The 20,985-nt window shown below is 33.7% G+C and overlaps 1 protein-coding gene across 1 annotated transcript in view; it reads right to left on the bottom strand.

Annotated features, from left to right (window-relative positions):
* Positions 1–308: 308 nt before the first annotated feature.
* slc6a17 (solute carrier family 6 member 17) overlaps positions 309–20,985 on the bottom strand; it is a 34,929-nt gene continuing 14,252 nt past the window's right edge. The window contains exons 3-12 of the mRNA NM_001256724.2: positions 19,406–19,563; positions 14,662–14,788; positions 9,497–9,678; positions 8,677–8,787; positions 6,183–6,424; positions 5,829–6,021; positions 3,803–3,995; positions 3,524–3,683; positions 3,163–3,325; positions 309–861 (exon numbers count right to left, since the gene is read on the bottom strand). Coding sequence (NP_001243653.1) covers positions 493–861; positions 3,163–3,325; positions 3,524–3,683; positions 3,803–3,995; positions 5,829–6,021; positions 6,183–6,424; positions 8,677–8,787; positions 9,497–9,678; positions 14,662–14,788; positions 19,406–19,563 — 1,898 coding nt within the window. The 3' untranslated portion in view covers positions 309–492. The remainder of the gene's footprint in view (positions 862–3,162; positions 3,326–3,523; positions 3,684–3,802; positions 3,996–5,828; positions 6,022–6,182; positions 6,425–8,676; positions 8,788–9,496; positions 9,679–14,661; positions 14,789–19,405; positions 19,564–20,985) is intronic.

The raw sequence follows: 20,985 nt of genomic DNA, 5'->3' as shown, positions 1-20,985 counted from the left end.
CAGTGATGCTTGCATTGTATCCTCTAGTAGGCTCATTATAACTAGCCGTCTCCCTTTATGAACTGTAAAGGTGGGTTTGAATGGAATTCCTTGCATGGCCTCTTTTATCCTGCACAATTTGTAAGATGTCTGGAGTTCAGCAGCATTGGTAACACCTTAACCTGAGCGACTGACCGGTAACATTCGCTTGAATGTTATCATGACTTTCTTAGTGTTTACATTTTTTTTAAATCTATACGCATAAATAACTTGCCAAATACGTCACCTTAAACCCTGATCTGAAAGCTCCAGACTCTTTTTTTTTTTTTTTTTTTTTTTTTCACCTTCAGACCAGCATCTGTAGTCCGTATGAATTATTGGGCCCATTGGAAGCTGTCCAGTCAGGGAATACGGCAGGATCTCAGTGTCTTCTCTTGTCTTTGGGTTAAGGTGTGAGCAACACTAGGACCTTCTCGTCTTTCCGTCTCAGTCTCTGGTTGGTGGTTTAAAGGATCATGACTCAGATTTGGGAGGAGCGGGGTTGGTCTGGTAGCCGCTGCCGTAGCCGCTGATGGAGGTGGAGTTTGTGATGAGCTCCACCGGAGAGGTGCTGCCAGGGCCCAGATACGCCCGGTGGCTTGGCATGGGAGAGGGGGCTTCACTCGGGTTCTTGCCGAGGATGAACCGCGTCTCGTCTTCCAGGGTGGAAGCCTCTTTTGCCAGGCTCTTGCGGTAGGAGACGGACAGCTTGTTGGAGCCATCTGGGAGCCAGTTGAAGTGGCGGGCAATAAAGACCAGTGGGAGAGGAAGCATGGCCACAATGATCAGAGCAAAGCACATGACTATTGCCCAAGGAGGGTAACTCTGAAAGCGCTCCATAGCCTGTTTATAGAGAGAAGGACAGAAAGGAATGGTGAAATGGAAAGTCTTTCAATAATATTTTCATAGTGATGACATTCAAATCTTTAAAGTTAGAAATATAATTTTACAGGAAATAAAACTGTTAAATTGATTATAAGTAGGAGTAATTTAAAATTATGCAAAATATTAGTTTTTTTTTAAATATGTTCTTTCAAACTTTGTATTCATCAAAGAATCCTAAAAACATGTTTTCACAATTTAATTTATAATAAGAATAATTGAATCATTTCTGTACGATACAGATTCTGTATGTATAGTGATACTGAATATTCAGCTTCACAATCACTGGAATAAATGATATTAAAAATATATTTAGAAAAAGGTTATTTGTGGTGCCATTTTAGTGTTTCTTTTCCATCAAAAGTGCTCTTTCACTGTATTTTAATTCAAATAACCACAGCCTCTCGATAGGGCTGGGTGATTAATTAAAAAGTAGTCAAAATCGACATTCATAATTTATAATCAATCAAATTTTTTCACTACGATTTTTTTCAGTTACTTTCCCTACCGTGTGTGGAGTCACGTGATTCCACTATGTTAAAAGCAGAGGCTGATTTATGCCTCTGTGGCCACTTTGCAGCCACTTCTGATATCTGGTCAAGTTGGAAGATGGGCTCATTTTAGAGCCTTACTTTGCACTACATTGATGATGATTGGACGCTGCGCCAGTGATAAGGCATATTTTTTATTACATCAAAATTGTTATTTACATTAAAATATTTGTTTACAAAAAATGCAGGAAATGCATTGTTTAAAATATTAGTTACAGTATATACAAGAGTTGTTTTATTTAGAAGAGATACTGCTTGTTTTTTACTTTTAATGAAAAACATTGAGAATAATTTATTTTGCTTTCAAAATCGAAGTGCAAGTTATTTATTTTCACTTTTTTATAAGAACAAAAGTGACTGAAAAAGTAGGCAATGTGTGTTTTAATTTTAGTTGTTCAACTTCAATAAATAGTCATAGAAAGTAGGTAGTGTGTGTTTCCTTCAACTAGTTAAAATCAAGTAATGCATTCAGAAATCTATCATGTGTAATATGAGCATATTTACTGTACAAAAACTGTCAGGGAACTATAAGGGGGAAAAAAAAAATCATTTTTCATTAATTTTAATCGAGTTGAAATCTTCAATTAATTGAGATTTTGATTTTAGGCCAAATCACCCAGCCCTACTTTCCAAGCATAAACCTTTGAACCACAGTGTAAATTACTAATTATGAACATGTTTAACATCACCTTAATATAACTGTACATTAACAGTAAGAGAAAAAAAGATCAGTACCATAAACTAATTAATACAAACTACCAAATACTGTGTAGTTTTGAAATAAAAATAAAGTATTGAACTTGTGTGTGTGTGTGTGTGTGTGTGTGTGTGTGTGTGTGTGTGTGTGTGTGTGCATATGTATATGTATTTATGTATGTATGTATATATACATACATATATATGTATATATATATATATATATATATATATATATGTGTGTGTGTGTGTGTGTGTGTGTGTGTGTGTGTGTATGTGTGTGTGTATATATATATATATATATATATATATATATATATATATGTATATATTGAAGTATATAACAACAATATATAACAACGCAAGATAAGTATGAAATATAAAGAACTAAGAAACATGTAAAATAAGGAACAAAATCCCAGTACTAAACAATGGATGTCTATTCAGTATATATTTATAGTAATATTATTCTTTATATCTATTTTTTCTTCAGACAATTTCAGTAGTGGTTGAAGCAACAAAATATTCACATGAACTGTAATATTGTTAATGAAATAATATTTACTTATTAATAATTGGTTGCACCACCAGATACTGCAATAAAATAACATTATCAGGTTTCATCCCTATTATATTACTGCCCAATTTATTATTTTTTTTTACATATATTAATCTTATTTATTTACATAAGAGTGGCTGCAGCTATTAAAATCTCTTTGGCTCGAGACTTCCCGTCCCTTTGATTTTTAGACATTAAAAACTGCTCGTTTTGGATTCTTGATCTTGCAAACAGACATTTTCTTATTATATTAATCTGCTTTTTGTATAGTCATGTTTGTAGAGCAAGTAAGTTTCACTGTTTTCTGCCGTTTTTTTTTCCTAGTCATTTTTCAAATAGGCAGCTGAATCAGAAAAATGAAAGCACTTCCACATTGCTGAATAAGGTTAATACCATGGTATCATTTGTAAACAGGAATAGAATTGGGACAAAAAAGCAGACTGTTGAATTACTAACCAGGTCTTGCACCCATGCATTGTATCCAAGAGGGCTGATGGCCATCTCAACAACACTGGCAGAAATCAGTATGATCAGACACACTGGAGACACATACTTCCACAAGTAAAAGTAAACACTGTATGGTCTAAAGCCCAGCATGTCCTCCAGATCCTGCATGAACCTGATGGACGCCAAAAAAACAACCAGCATTATAGTTCGATATCAGGCACATGGCAAAAAAACAAACAAACTGAATTGCTGAGACTATATTTGGAAAAAAGAAGAATAGATGATGATGAGATCTGATTTCAGAGATGCAGTCCTATTTCAAGGCGCACTTTGAAGATCTTTATAAGCAGTAAACAGTGCATCTGCTCACCTCTTGGTGCCATAGATCCAGGCCACAGATACATTCTCCAGGATCACCACAATAGTGAGGGGTAAACCAGCAGAATAGTCATCGAACATGGTGACAAAGTAGTTCCCTGAACGCTGGACAAACAGAAGGCCGCACAGAAAGGCCACAATACAGCAGCCCACTAAATAGGTACACACATGATCGTTACTTTGTGGGTTTTAAAAGTGGTCAGATATAATGTCTCTTGGAACAATATGACTAAGAACAATATTTAGAGGGGCATAAATGATGGACTCTAACCTGTAAGGTACTCTTTGCGAATTTTGAAGGTATCCAGAATGGGAGTGGTGATGCCAGTCATGGTGCCAATCATGCTGCCCAAACCCAGGTTAATCAACATGAAGAAAAACATGACGGACCAGAAAGGAGAAGCTGGGAAATGGGTCATGGCCTCTGTGAAGGCAATAAAAGCCAAACCAGTGCCTTGAACAGCCTGACAGGAGAAAGAAAAGATAAAAAAACTGTCATGAAAAAAGTGTTTTTGTTTTGGAAAATAGAAACAACTAACATCTATTAAACAAAAATAAATAGCAATAACTCCAAATCTTAATAAAATGAAATAAAAATGATTGCTTATATTTTATTCTTGCAATATACAGTAGTCAACATTTGAAGTGGTTCATAACCTTTAATAAAAATTGTGCTCAAAAAATTCAACGACACCCATTATTTTCTTAGGACAAATTTTAAAAACGTGATCCACTTCAAGAGTTGACTACTGTATTAAAAATTGTATTTTAATTTTATTTTCTGATCTAGAATATATTGTAATGAGTTTAATATGTATAAGCTGCTTTCATAAATGAAACTGCCATTGCATCCAATGCACCATGAGGGCTCAGATAAACTGAATGTTGGTCATTTATAATTTTATTATCTAAACACGAGTACTAAAATAAAAAAGTGAAACAATGACTAAACTATAACTAAAACTCAATGGAAAATATATAATATGGCTAAATATAAAAATTCTGATAAAATTTCCCAAATAAATGTAAAATTACATCATGAAAAAAGTCATTGAAGATTAATATTAGCAGTTTCAGTCCAACATCTACATTATCAGTAGAATAAAGATAAAACCAGAGTAGACATTTTAGCAAGACTATGATCAAAAACACAGAGAAATCAAGCTCACCTCATTTGAATCCAATAGAAAATAAAAATTAAAGATCAGATTTGATAGACAAGACCTACAGAATCATCAACATTTTTATACTGAGTAATTAATGTGACTTAATTCTCCATAAGAGAGTCGTCTTTAAGCTGCCATTACAAAAAAGCTTTTTGTATAAAGTATAAAACACTTTTCAGTAGTTCAGAACTTTCTCCTTGTGTCATTTCATTGTTATTAAATAGAACTAATTAAAAAAAAATGTTTAGTTTTATTTTTATGTTGAGTTTTTGTTTAAAAAAAACTTCAAATTAAAATTTGGTTTAATCCCACATCAACAGCTTCTTAAGATATAATATACCAAGGGAAAATACATGACATGTTCAATACTTATTTTCCCTGCTGTACATTGTCATATTTTCCTATAATAATTGAGCTTTGTTTACACTCCAGGTTTGTTTTAATACCTGTGTTAAGGGACAATACATGCATTAGAAAACAAAAAACTACATGTAATCCAACCTGAAGTTTCACACAGAATTTTAAGACATTTTAAGAATCGATTTGATCAAGTAGTTTTTACCAGATGTCGTATTGGGCATACGATAATTACACATGGTTTTTTGCTCCAAGGTGAAAACCCTACTCAGTGTTTGTGCTGCAAAACTCATCTTACTGTAAAACATATTTTACTGGACTGTCCTGCTTTTACTGATTCCAGAAGCACTTTTTATGAAATGAACTCTTTTAAGGACATTTTTGACAAAGTGAAACAAGAAAAGATTTTAGAATTTTTATCATGTATTAACACAAAAAATCTTATTTAATTTATGTTTTATTTTATTTGTTAATTTTTAAATTGTATATTTATTGTTGAAAGATTCCTGCCATGAAGATAGCCTTGGTTGCTGACATGGCACTAAATAAAAAATACATCACAAGGGACAATACTATCTGGGACTGTGTAAGACTTATCATTTAGTCGGCTTCAAAATTTGTGTTTAAGCATGCAATTACTTGTAGGGCACATTTTTAATGGTACCATTTGACAAGTCTATTGAGTTGATGAGAAAAAAAAAGTGTTCTCCATCTTAAATAATAATCGCTGAAACTTGTGAATGAAAGCAGATAGTTCATGGGCTGAACACCTGCCTTATTGAGCTCATCCTCCAGCAAACACTGCTCTAGTCCCAGCTGGGCAAAACTGTCCTCCTTCACAATTTTTATTACGCCGTACATCTCAGCGTAGTCTGACGTGGTCAGGTGCGAGAAGTTGACATGAGGAGGGATGAGATCGTGACTCAGCACATTTGAGTTTAAGTAACCCAGAATCTTTTCAGCATTCCTACAAGGGGGAAAACGCAGACATGAGGCTGAAACATGACCTCAAAACCTAGCATTCACATTTAGATTTAAAGTATTGCGCATGTGAGTAATCCAATCACAAACAAATGGATCCTTTTATGAGAGAACTGAAATAAAGGTGTAATAGTAGGTCATACGTACTCCACCACACATTTCTCGTTCATGATGTTGGCTTTGAAGCCCAGCACGGCGAACACCACGAGCGTGGCCAGTATAGAGGTCAGGAAGTTGATGACGGAGACCAGGACGGCATCAAAATGGCAGTTGTTGTCTCTCTTATTGTAGCTGGAAAAAGCGATGACTCCTCCAAAACCCAGACCAAGTGCAAAGAAGACTTGAGTGGCCGCTTCACGCCACACCTGCGGCTCCAGCATGATCTCCAGCTAAAACGACATTCATTAAATCAATTATTATGTTTATTTAATTTTATTCATTCATTCATTCTCTTTTCGGCTTATTCCCTTTATTCATCAGGGGTCGCCACAGTGGAATAACCCACCAACTTAACCAACACATGTTTTACACTGCGGATGTCCTTCCAGCTGCAACCCATCACTGGTTAACACAGTTAAACACAATTTAGCTTACCCAATTTACCTATTCCCCTTGTTCTTCACGTATGAGTGGGCACAGCCAATTGAATCTTTTTGACTCGAGACTTCTGCTCTCATTCACTTCCAGTCATTTTTAGATAAAAACTCCTCTTCATATTAGTTAAAAACTCCTCGTTCTGCTGCTTGATGTTGCAAACTGATATTTTCTTATTATATGATTCTGCTTTGTCTGTGGTCATGGAAATACTTATTCGTAGAGCAAGTAGTTTGACCGTTTTCTGCGATTTATTATTCCTCGCCATATCTCCCATAGACAACTGAATTTAAAAAACAATTGTAAAAACGAGCGCACTTCTGCACTGAAGAATAAGGTCTTTAAAGCTTGTCTTTGGACTTTGCACCCGGATGAAACCCATATAAACAAGGGGAGAACATGCAAACTCCACACAGAAATGCCAACTGACCCAGCCTTCATGCAGTGTGGCGACTGCACCACTGTGCCGTTCCTTATTTGATTTCAATTCAAAATAAATATTAAAGTAAATGAGAGGTGATCAATAAGTGAAGGCCTAAAAATATTTACATATTTATAATCGCGTTAGTTTCCCCAAAATGAAAACTTCTTAGTTAGTTACTCCCCCCCAGATAATCTAAGATGAACATGCTTAAAAAATATAGATTTTTTTTGTTGGTGTTTATGGCTTCATGAAGAACCTTTAATGTCTATAGACTCTTTTATTCCAGAAAATAGTTGTGTAGTTTCAAAAATGTATTTAAATTAATTTTTAAAAAATTATAAAAATGTTTTTTGGTGAACCAAAAAGATTTTGTTAGTTAGTTTTTTTGACTAGTGCATACTCAAACACTCAAAAAATTTGTTAGCTGTTTGTTCAAACTACTTATTTAATAAGAGCTGAACCAACACAATTCTTAAGCAAACATAATTGTTTTATGTTCAATCCACTTAAATTTGTAAAAACGATTAATTTAACTTTTTGCTGTGTATAGAGCTTCAACATTGACCATTATTGATGTTTCAAAATTCACATTCAAATCAGAATTCTTTATAATTCATAAGTTACATACAGTTGAGGTCAGAATTTTTAGCCCCTGAATTATTAGCCCCCTTGTTCATTTCCCCCCCCAATTTCTGTTTAACGGAGAGAAGATTTTTTTTGGGCTAATAATTCGGATTTCAACTGTATGTCTAAGCAGCTTTAAATGAAAAAAGAAAAACACACCCTTAGCTGACAAACAAGTGTCTTCTCTGGTGAAAATGTAATTTTTTTATTTTTAGAGCATAAACTACAAATATTTGACCCTGCTCTGTGAGAGTTTAGTTCTTGCTTGACTAGTTGAATAGTTGTTGTAGTATTTTTTTTTTCTTTTTTGGCATGCACCACCACATCTTAATTAATCTTTGTCTTGTTGTTTACTTTGTCTATGTACTTGAGTTTAAATAGGTAGGGTTGTATGAAAAGAAAACTCAAAATCATCCAATTTGAATTTTTGTAAATGCTGCTTGACATGTAGTCTTTGCTTGTTCTGCTTATAAACATTAAGTCAGTTCTTGCAACTGATGTGGACATCTCAACAGGAATGAGAGGTCATAAACAGGGCAGGAGTTGCACTTTGTTGGAAGTTTACATCTGCTGGAACAGGATTTAGCACCCCTATTTTATGCTGAGCCCCATTCACTTGCAGTAGATAGAGAAAAATCCTAGAATGTTTCCCTCTTTAAAAAACAAATTTTGGGGGGGGCTGAAGAAAAAGCCTTGAAGATCTTAAAAGGCTATTTTCGTTTTTGGGTCAAGTATGTGTTTGAGTATTACAATCTTTTTTTTTCCTCAAGTTAAATCTAATTACATACCCCAACTACACCACAAGAGGGAGTTCAACCATGTGACAAAGCATTACAATTTATTTTTTTATTTTTTTACAGTGCTGACTTTCCATCTAAAGCTTTGCTCGCACTGCATGAAATTTGCTAGCTAGTGACTAAAATAATAAATCTGAAGACATCTGAATCGCATAAATATGACATGTGTGTTTAGAAGAGTGTGTTTTGTGCGTACAGTTACCTTGGGTGTGAACATGTGAGCGATGCCGTCTACAGCTCCTTTAAGAAACAGTCCTCTCACCAGGAAGCAGAAGAGCACCACGTAAGGAAACAGAGAGCTGAAATACATCACCTGCACAAATACAGCATGACAATTACAATTGGGTTTGTATTTAAATGTTTTAGAATGGTTTGTGGACACATTTATCAAAATCTACAAGTGTATTAACTCATATAATAACAAGTCTTTCTAGTAAATAGTGTAATAAATCTAAATCATCACATTACAAATTAGTTTAATTCATAAAAGCTTTTTTATTCATACTTTTTGTAAGCAGCTACCTTTCCCAATTAGATATTTATTATTTTATTGTTGTTGATTTATAAAATCTTCAATCTGTTTTTTTTTTTAAACTTATGACGATGACAAATATGTTTTAATAAAAATCTGAATAAAAGAAAGAAAAATTACATTCAGTATTACAGGCTTTTCTAGTTGTATGACCTAAAACAGAGGTAAATCTGGCCTGATGAGATTAACCGAAATCAAGAACTATGTGTCCCTGTTGTCTAGACACTGTTCTAGTAAATGTGTATTTTTCTATATAATCTGTGTTTGCCAAACCATCAGCGCTATCACACCTTGAATTACAGTAGCTTGAAGGATAATTCAATCGTTCTGCTCTGAGAAAATAATCATAATTGCATGCAGCGGTTGTATAATTGTTCAGAAGTGCTTGATAATCCAGATTGTTCCTTCGAGCTATATCTGAAAATTGGTGTGTTTCTCATCTTGGTTGATTCTCGTTTCATTATTTCATGCAGTGAGAAGTGTGCCTCACCTTCCCAGAAGACTGAATGCCCTTTATTACAGCCAGGCAGACAATTATCCAGGCAGCCAGCAGTGACAGAGTCATCCTCCAGTTCAGACCCCCGCTGTCTGCGATTGTGCTGGTGATGTTCAGGGTCTCCCGGTACCAGAAGTATGTAGTTGCTGAGCTTTTCTCACACTCTGGCTCCACAACTAATCAGAAAAAAGATTTATATTAAATCAGGCTCAATTTCACCACTCAAATTCCATCTAGTTTCAAATCTAATTAGGCCTGTCATAATATTTTTGTTTTTGTTTTTTTTTTGTTTGATATATATTGCACCAAAATATATTGCGATAAATGATATTATTGTCATTTTAAGACCATTTTATGACACTCATTATATAATGCTATATTGACAATATAATATAATCACAATTAGGCATGGGACGATAACAGTTTTTAAGGTATACCGCGGTTTCGAAAAGGCAAGGTTATAAAACTGTCAACATTTTCTGTTCCTAAGATTTATGTGGTATGTGATTCTATTTTTAAGTTTTATTATTTTTTTTTTGTTTTTAAGACAACAGTATCTCCAGCAGAAAAGATATTCAAATTGTAAAGAAATCTGTGCTTTAATGAAGACAGCAGAAGTCATTAAGGATGCTCTGATCGATCGGCAGGAGATCGGTATTGGCCGATAATCACATTTATTGACTCAATCGGTACTCGCCAATCTGGCTGATCTCATGAACCGATCTCAAGTGTTTGGTTATGAGTTTACAAGTGTGAGCGATTGCAGCTGTAATATATACCGATTTGCAGCAGCCTTTGTTTACAGTGTATAATTTATGAATTTTATGTTCACACCTAAATGGTTATATGTGTTTATGGGATTATATGCTGCATCCTTAATTTATTCTCTTAGGTAAGGACCATACTTCGAGAAAAAATGTGCTTTATCCATTATAAAGCTTGAAGCATCAGAATCGGTATATTGTATCGGCCGATCACAATGACGATCACATTTAAAGCAGTGAGCACAACACTTTGAGACCTTTATACCATGATATTTTATACAAGGTTATCATACCGTCAGAATCATATACTGACCCATGCCTAATCACAATGCAAGTAAACTCTTCAAAAGAACACATAATATTTTATTCTTAAGAATATTTAATCTAATTATAGTCATTTAAATGATTTATTAATTAGGCATTGTAATCAGAATATGAAAATGCATATCCTAAACAAATAATAATAAATGTTAACGAAAAAAAGTGCAAGGTAAAAAGTAACAGAAGCTGCGATATCTGCACCAGATCTATTTCAGTTGTCACATGAAAATACACTAAAGTAATTAATAGTAAATACTTTTTAAACCATACTGACACTGACACCTCTAATATAGATAGAGATGTTGCACAATCAGCTAAAATGCTGCTAGAATTGTATTTATGTATGAGCGATATACAGTTGAAGTCAAAATTATTAGCCCCCATTTAAATAGTTTTTTCTTGTTTTAATATTTTCCAAATTATGTTTAACAGAGCAAGGAAATTTTCACAGTGTCTGATAATATTTTTTCTTCTGGAGAAAGTCTTATTTGTTTTATTTCGGCTAGAATAAAAGCAGTTTTAAATGTTTTTTTTAATTATTGGGACTAAATTATTAGCCCCTTTAAGCTCATTTGTTCTCCATAGTCTACAGAACAAACCATCGTTATACAATAACTTGCCTAATTACCCTTACCTGCCTAGTTAACCTAATTAACCTAGTTAAGCTTTTAAATGTCACTTTAAGCTGTATAAAAGTGTCTTGAAAAATATCTAGTAAAATATTGTTTACTGTCATCAAGGCAAAGATAATATAAATCAGTTTTTAGAAATGAGTTATTAAAACTATTGTTTAGTAATGTGTTGAAACGATCTTACCTCTGTTACACAGGAATTGGGGGAAAAAATAAACAGGGGCACTAATAATTCAGGGGGGCTAATAATTCTGACTTCAGCTGTATATTGCATCAGCAAAAATAATTAAGGTAATGTCCATGTGTTGTGCAATAAGTCAATATCTTGATTATAGACAAACAAACTTGCCTATAGTTTCTAGTTATCCTAAAAAGTTTGATAAGTTTAAGTTTGGAGCAAAACTCTTTAGGGGTGCATTTCCCAAAAGCAAATTAGCCAACTATGGTCAAAAATAATGTTTTTCCTGAACCATGCTTCCCAGAAATATATTCACCTGGAACATTGCAAACCTTTTTGGTTGGAATTACAGGTCTTGCTCTGTGCTTAGAAGAATAGTTACTTCCTAATTTGACATACATCATGGATTTTACAAGATGACGTTTGTAGCCAAATAAGCAAGCTATAAGTTGCAGTACAATTTATATTTTCAATTCTATAAATGGATAAAATAATTTTTCCAACACTCATAGAATTATATATCTTTTTAAAAAGAGCAGTATAGCTCTAGAACCACAGTTGAATCCTAGAGTAACATCAGGGAACAGATAATAAAGTAAAATAATAGAACAAATGAGTAAAGCTCTCGATAGATATCATGTTCATTGTTTACAGCAATAATCTGACATTTTGTCAAACTTAAAATTTTTAATTAGCAAAATGTATCACCTATGTGATGTCAGATGATCAGTCATAAACACTGATGAATTGGAATGATATGTTCCCTGGTTGCCATGATTTTGCAAAGTAAAGACTGTTTTATGCTTTCTTTTGATGGTCCGTTTGTTGAATTTAAGTTACATTGCACCTACATGCCAACTAATTCTCATTAGATTATAAGTTGACAGTTAGGTTGGGGTTAGGGTTAGTGTAAGTTTACATGTACTTGCAAAGTTTCTTATAGTCAGTTAAATGTCTGTTGAAGGAGCATATGAACATATATTAAGCACACAGTCTACTAATACTCAAATAGACCATCAAAATAAAGTGTTACCCATTATCTTTTGTTGATCCTTGAACAACATTCCTGTCCAAAAAATATATTCGTAATTCTAACCCTGCCCTTAAGCCTAACCCCAAATAATAACTAAAATTAGTGTGAAATAAAAGGTGTATCGTGTATGGGTGTTTCCCAACTCTGGGGGGTTCATGAGTTAATATACTTTCAGGTTGCTGGAAGGGCTGGAATCTGCTACATAAAACATATGCCAAAATAATTAGCGGTTCATTCCGCTGTGGCGACCCCAGACTAAACTGAATAAGAGTGAGGATAAAAAGTTAACAAAAATAATGACGATAGCCCAGACCTTGTTGTAATCCTACATTGACATTTCTTATAAACCTATACTCAAATCTAACTTGATTGGAAAGTTGTTCCAGGATCAATAAAACATGTTTATCCCGGAAATAGGATCTACTTGGGGATATCATTAACAATTATTTTCTCAAGCCTTTTTAACTGAAAAAATTCAATACGCTTTTTGGGAGCCCATCATCCAAAACCCCTACATATTTTGGTGACTTGCTGCTATTTCCAGTTCTGCCAGCGCTTTGGGAATCTTTAAACTTTGCTTCTAACAGCATAGTAGAGTGTCTTGGAAATGAATAACAGAAACAGAATCATTACTTGTTGATGAAACACTGCACAAACCAACAGAATTTGGGGTTGAATCATTATAGTTTGACCTATATAGTAGCTTTAAAGTTTGTAATACATCGTCCTGTTTACACCTGATATTAAGATGCATTTGTGCCAATCTAGTGCTGAATACAGGTGTGAACAGGGTCAAAAACATTTTAAGCTTGTTTTCTTTAGAAATAGTTTAAACTCATGTGGATTAGAGCTGCACAATATATCGTTTCAGCATCAAAATCACAATGTGTGCATCCACAATAGTCGCATCACATAAGTATGCAATGTTGAGTTGACTTTGCAGTGTAATTTTTACATTACATTTACATTTACAGTTTATTACATTTTATGCATAATTAATTGACCTACAGAATCATCCCAATCAAACAAAAATATAATATTACATTTGATAACTATTTAGGGACCAATTCTGATTATTATTCTTATTAGCATGCATGTTATTGAGATATTGACTGCTTATTAGTACTTATAAACTACATATTCTGCATGATCTTATTCTACATTTCTAACATCCAGTACCTAAACTATATTAATAAAGGACCAAATTCATAGTTAATAGTTAAAAAAGGCATAGTTAATGGTTTCCTAATAGCGAGAATTGAACCTTAACATAAAGTGTGACCATAATGCAGTATATATCGCAGGAAATTACAATGTCAGATTTTTCCAATATCATGCTGCCCTAATGTGGATGAATTCAGTGGAAAACTCACTCTTCTTGTACAGGCAAATGACAAACAAGTAAGAATTAAGGGACATGTTGTATGTACCAAAACAAAGTATTCAAAATTTCTGTTTGAATAAGATATTAGAGTTTTGACTAAGCAATCCAAACTCAATTGGTCATTTGAATGCATGCTAATACTATGTGGAAACAGGGCCTATTCAGATTAGAAACATAAAGAACATCCACATAAAGTTTAAAAACACTAGCACATAACAGTTCTGGGTTATATAAGAATATTTGTGGTTTGTTGTGACCACTTAACCTGCACGTCTACATGCATCTAGTGTAAGAGAGCTAGATATCGACACTGACTGCAGGTCAAAGCTTCTGTCTAGTTCATCCTCTGCTCATTGACCTGGGGACAGTACTGCATGGCATTCTGTGAAGCCTTAAACACACAACATGGCCTTGAGAGCGATGCTCATAAACAGCATCTATAGGAAATGTGACAAGGTGTGAATAGGGCAGAATCAAGCGACAACATCCCGCTCTCTCTCATGAAGGTAATACTGAAGTAACTGAGACTGCATATCATCAAAATTTCGCTAGGCAAAAATAGAGCACATTTCTATTGACCCAAATGTTAAAATGGCCAACTTCACAGCAGAAAAAAGGTGGTACTAAAAACAATTTTGGTCTATATAGCTAACTACATATATACATACATAACTACATATAACTACTCTACTTACAGTGTCACTTTACTACAGTTTTGACTGGCAAACAAGCAGGAAGCCACATTTCATTTCATTATTTAAAGTGTTGTACCAAAAGAAATGTCTTGCATTAAATGACTCATCTCCAGTCTTTATGGTCATTATGTGAGAAACTGAAGAGCACTCACTGGCTTGGCTGCCGTTCTTCCTGATGGGACAGTCGCTCCAGGGTAGAGGATACTGAAAGGACTGGAAGAAGTAGAAGATGCTCCAGCCGATAATCACATTGTAGTACAGACCAACAAAACCACACACCTGCAGAATTGGAGAAAGCGAGAACAAAAAGCATTGGTTAACAACTTTAAAAGAATTACGGTGGTAATACTTTTAAAAAAAAAGACAGCCCCTGGCAAGGTCTTATCGAGTCTAAGTCTCATTTTGTTTGACTGCAGACAATTTATTGAACATCAGACATTATGTATACTAAAAATAGCAAGAGCTGTCAAAATCCAATGTAACAGTCTGACAACTTCAAGCAGTCTTATTCTGGTGATGTTTTCTGATTTTCTACTGGCTCAGAGAGGATTGCCTCTTACAGTATATAATCTAAACATACTTTCCACAAATTTCATAGGTGCTGTCTTAATGAGTTTACATGACAGCCTATTATTGTGATGTCATCAATTTCTGGTTTATTCAGCAAAGTGTAAGTCATCAGTTTACAGATATGTCAGAGTAGCTCTTCCTGGCAGTTGTTAAAGCACTGATGTGCTGACAGTCAGAAGTCTGGCTCCCGGAATCTCATCTGATACATGCCTTAATGGATCAAATCTGAAGTCTTTTAACTCCATTACTCCATTTATATAGTCCATAGATATAAATAGAACACAAGCAAATGCACAATGTGCTAAAATACTAAGTATGTTCAAGGTTCATCTGTTTGTGCTTGCAAATCTATCCCTTGATTTCTTTTCTGCAGTCTATAGCAGGGCGCAGAAATGGCTCTTTGCAACGTCACAAGTCCACCGCACACTGAGTTGGTGAATAATTGAAGCACATTCTTTCTGCTTTGGCTTCATGGGTATTAATAGCTGAGGCTGCTGCAGAAAAGCTACATATAGTCTTCGGGTGTTTTGCCACGCTCTCTTTTTATTTAGTTTTATTTAGAGGTCTGTAGTATCTAAATGTACATGTTTTTTATTGTCTTTGAGTGTGGTTAGAAGTTTAGCTCACACATGAATGAACATTTGCTGTTCATTTATTCAACTTCAGGCTATTCCAGATTTTGTTTTTCAGCGGAATATAAAAGGATTTTTAGCTGAAGCCATATCTTAAAATGCAAGTCAGACTTGCGCTTATTAGACAAATAGATTCCCACTATTTTAGGATGTGCATTTTAAGCCAATCCTCCTTCCTATTTACATTGTTTTACAAAGTATTGTCTATTTGTTTTCAGGGAACAGTTGGTATATCAAGCTTTGTGCTGCATTGGCTATTTTTATCAGGCTGAAAAATCAGTCCGCAACACTGTCCTGCACCGCATGACAGACAGTGGAAAGGAATTTGAAAAGACATAGCAGCCATACAGTACATCATTACGCCATTTTTTTGTCAAAGCACATCAAAGAACTTTTTCAGTGTTAGACCTCTCAATCCAATCTAGTGTTTACATGTCATAACCTGTCACATTAGAAAACCTTTAAGTGACCTCTTCTAATTCATTAGTAATATTATTTCTATCTGACATGGACTATTGTCTAGATGCAAACTGATTATTTCAGTCCATTTGAAGGAAGCTAATGAGGTTTTGAATGAAGCAAAACAGTTGCTCTATGAAAGCATCTTCATAACAGTTTACAGAGGTGTGTATTAAAGGCAGTAATGTTGCAAATAATGTTCATTTTCCCATTTCCTCTCATAAGGCATCAGTGCATCATTTGGAGCCACACAAATTATTTATGTTTTGTCTTCTTTGACTTCTAAAGTTTACTTTTGTCTCTTTTACAAGGTGTAAATTAAGTCTCTGATGTCTCTAGAGTGTCTATGTGAAGTTTCAGCTCAAAATAACCCACAAATAATGTTTATAACTCTTTAAAACTGCCCTTTTTAGGCTTTGATCCTAATTGTGCCATTTTGGTGACTACTGCATTCAATTTGAAGGAGATTGTGCTCTCAGCCCTCTTTTCAAATAGTGATTGGAATTACAAATGCCTGTGTGTCAGCATAGTGGCAGATTACAAGACTATCCTCCTATGCTAATGAGGCAGAGATTGACACTAATGGGCAGGACTTTGCCCCTCTGATTGCATATACAATGGGAGAATCAGTGTTGTAATAAACTGTCTTTATAAAAAATAGAATGAATATATATATATTTTTTTACCATTAGAAGCTGTTATATTCACAGACTGTTGCCACAGAACTGTGTAATAGGTTAAATTGCCAGTAACAGTTGGCGCTTGTGTTTTTATGATTGACAAAGAGCAGCAATTTCCGTTAAAAATCTTCTAATGTAAGTGAATTAAATCTGGGTGAAGCATCATTTTAACACAACCAAGGTTGTTTGCTAATCTAAAGTTAATGGATTCAGCTATATCCCTCAATCCACATATATACAATAAATAAAATACAAAGGATATTCAGTGTATATACTGTAGTGATAACTTTATACCTAAATGTAGTTAATTCTTGAATTAGAATCGAATACTAAAAACATTTCACAATTTTACAAATTATTACATAATTTGCATTGATTAAAGACTGCAAGACCCTGTGGACCTCATTGCATTTTATATATATTTGAATATAATATGTATTCAGGTCATTCTCTTATTATTGTGAAAGCCAGTCCCAGGAAACTGCTGATGACACAGCATTTACACAATAGCAGATTTCACCACCGGTGCATCGACTTATGGAATATAAGCAACATCTCCCAAAAGGCCTTATATACTTGCTGACTTGCTAAAGTATCTCCAAAGCGCAGCTCTGCTTATTCTAGGAAAAAGACACCAGAAAGAGCAGGTGCAGTCGGGACTGAAATCAAATGTATGAAATGTTCCCACAAAGTGATATTTTGAGATCGAAGCCTATTTGATTGGTTGTGTGACTCTGCTTGTGATAGTCTAATCAGAGAACAGCATTGAGTAATGGATGTCTTAGCACAGTTTCTGGTGAATGGGAACTTTTATGATAGTGACTCATCAAAAATAAATGCTTTTATTAAAGTCGTGACAACAAAATATAGGAAGATAGTAAAATAATTGTTGGTCTGGAATTGCAAGCTGATGTGCACAGACACTCCTGATTTGATGTCTGGAGTTTTTTAATCCAGATGTTACATTTGTAATCAGTTTAGGCCTTATTTCGGCCTAGTATTAACATGCATTCAAATGACCAAACTGAGTATAAAATATGCATTATGAATACATTGTTTTGGCATACTTTCTTACAACATGAACTATTAAATAGTTACAAACTATGAACATACTTTCATACAACATACTGCACATTGTGTATCTATTTTCATGGAACTCGTATTTAGTTTTTTTGTTTTATAGCATCTTTTCCATTCTTATAATTTCTCCATTATATATTAGCTACTATTGCTTATTCTTAAGGGATTATTACCTTTTTAAAACATGTAACTTATTGATTTAATACATACTAATGCTAATTAATTAGACACATCTGCCTATTAAATAGATATTAGTACTTATTGTTTAGCTACTAGTAGCAATTCAACAAATACTTGTATTATAGTTATTTATGAGATAGTAGCACTTATTTATTATGCATTATGTATGTTATTTTGTATGCATTTTGTATGTTATATAAATAACTTGTCTTTTTTCATTTATAGTCAGAAAAACCACAGTAAAGTTCAATGAGAAATTTAGTTAAGCTTACCAGTGATATATGGAATATAATAAACTTGTATTAATATCTACTAAAGTTCTAGTTGCTAATCAATAAGCACTAGTATCTATTTTATAGATAGACATATCTAAATACATACAAGTACTAGTATATAATAAATATGAACTACTTTCTAAAGAAAATGTAAACAAAAATCAATTCAATAAGTATTTAAGTACTAATTTAAGATCTAATGATTAAGTCCTGGTTTTTAATAATACATAATAGTATTTTAAATATAAATGCTATTAGTATCATATGAATATGACTACTTGTTATTGAAAAACATAGTCACAGTTGGAATAAATATTAACCAAAACTGAATAGAGATATCTCAGTAATGGATCTCCATTAGAGTCAGTGGCAAAAGTGTTTTACCTGGAAACAATATAATGGCTACTAGTCACTATTATATTAGGCACTATGAACTGAACAAGTACTAATATATAATGAACAAGTACTAGTGTCTATTTAAGTGGTATCTCATCAGTATAGAAAGGCACTAGTACCCAAATATGTTATAATAGCCTTCAAAAACGTGCTAGTACTTAACAGAATTTATATTAAGGTAGATCTTTATTTTACAGTCCTAATTGGCATGTAAATAATATTAAATGTACTAACCACTTACTACTACTTATATGTACTTACTAATTATAATATGTACCACTTAACCTAACATTTTATACAGTATATACAATAACTCAGTACTTTCTTAGGTAAGCACACACTCTAAATACTGTAAGCATAATAAAACAATTTGCAATATTATTCTCTAAAAAATAAGTACTAGTAACACAGAGAACATACAATTACCAGTAACTATTTCCTATATACCTTGTCCCTTTTTCCTGTGTTTTAGATTTAGTTCTACTTCTACCTTAAACCAGCAAATTTCGTGCATCCAAAAACAAAACCTTTGCCCACATAAACACTCTTAAAGTAATTCAGTAAAGTAATTTAAATGAGTGATGGCTCATTTGTGTCTTGTTTCAGTGAACTTCTTTTACTCACCATCAGGCTGGACGCTCCAATGCCACCAAGTCGAGGACAAACATAATTCCACACGCCGATGCTTCCTCGACGGATCCTCTGGCCGACCGCCAGCTCCAGGAAGAAGAGTGGGATGCCAATAAGGATAAGAAGAATGAAGTATGGGACAAGGTAGGCACCTGTTGAGAGACACAACGGCACTTGTAAACACAGAGAGTAATGTGCTTTACAGCAGTATCTTTAATGACCAACACAGCCACGATCAATCAAGCTATACTGCTCACTGAAATGACAAAAAACACACCTTTTTCTATTTTTATGCTTTTTACATACAAAATAAAAGCAATAAGCATATAGACTACATAAACATGTTGCTTTAGCAATACTATTGCTTCTAAAGTATGCAATATACAGTAAAGTGTTTTACATCATAAATTGCCCTAACTGCATGTATATAATGTTGTAAACATTAAATAATATGCTCAGACCAATAGTGATAAATCTGTCAAGCTAAAACTACATTTTTGTATAGATCAAAAATAGTGTAGTAGTGTTTCTATCAAGATTTACAGAAGATACAGATACTTTCTAAAACGTCATTCGGTGTAACACTTTATATACCAAAAAAAATAAATAAATCTCAGTTGCATTTAAAAGATGATTAATGCTGATATACATATTAAATGGTTATATTTAAAGATCATAGTGCAGAACCAAATGACTAATTAAAGGTCATCGTTTTGTCAGCAACGTTTTGTCAGCAAAAGGTTTGTAAAAATGTAATATATAATAAAATGCATGATCGTTTATTCTCATATTTACACATTTTAATAATTAGAGATCAGAGTAACTAGGCGGTGCAGTGGGAAGCGCTGTCGCCTCATAGCAAGAAGGTCACTGGTTCGAGCCTCGGTTAAGTCAGTTGGCATTTTTGTGTGTAGTTTGCATGTTCTCCCCATGTTCGTGTGGGTTTCCTCTAGGTGCTCCGGTTTCCCCTACAAGTTCAAAGACATGCGCTATAGGTGAATTGGGTAAGCTAAATTGTCCGTAGTGTATGAGTGTAAATGAGAGTGTATGGGTGTTTCCCAGTGTGCCAATGCCCTCAGTTGCATTTAGAAGAATTTTAATGCATAATGCATTTAATACATATTAAATTATTATTTAATAAACTAAATGACATACTAAATGTCATAGTAAATCTTTATGCTTAATTCAAACCTCTAGGTTTTGTCATCAAAAGGTTTGTAAAAATGTAATATATAATAAAATGCATCATATCCTTTATTCTTATATTTATATATGTGAATAATTAGAGATCAGAATAAGTATGTTTATATAAATTTGCTAGTTATGCTAAATGAACATACATTATTCTATCAATATTTTGACATTTTCATTTCTGCTGGTTATTTTTACTTTGCTTTGATTTAATATGATTTTTTTTACATATATAATTATTTGTAAATTTAATTTGATGTAGATCAGGGGTGCCCAAACTTTTTCTAATGAAGGGCTGCAAACAAAATTTGATTGAGGCTAGTGGGCTGAAGGTAAATATGACTGCCATGGGTCATTTGCTAGTTTAATTATTATTTAAAAAC

Source organism: Danio rerio, chromosome 8 (genome assembly GCF_049306965.1).
Source record: "Danio rerio strain Tuebingen ecotype United States chromosome 8, GRCz12tu, whole genome shotgun sequence".
Taxonomy (NCBI): Eukaryota; Metazoa; Chordata; class Actinopteri; order Cypriniformes; family Danionidae; genus Danio; species Danio rerio.
The sequence above is the reverse complement of the archived record's forward strand: the minus strand, read 5'-3'. Positions and strand labels throughout refer to the sequence as shown.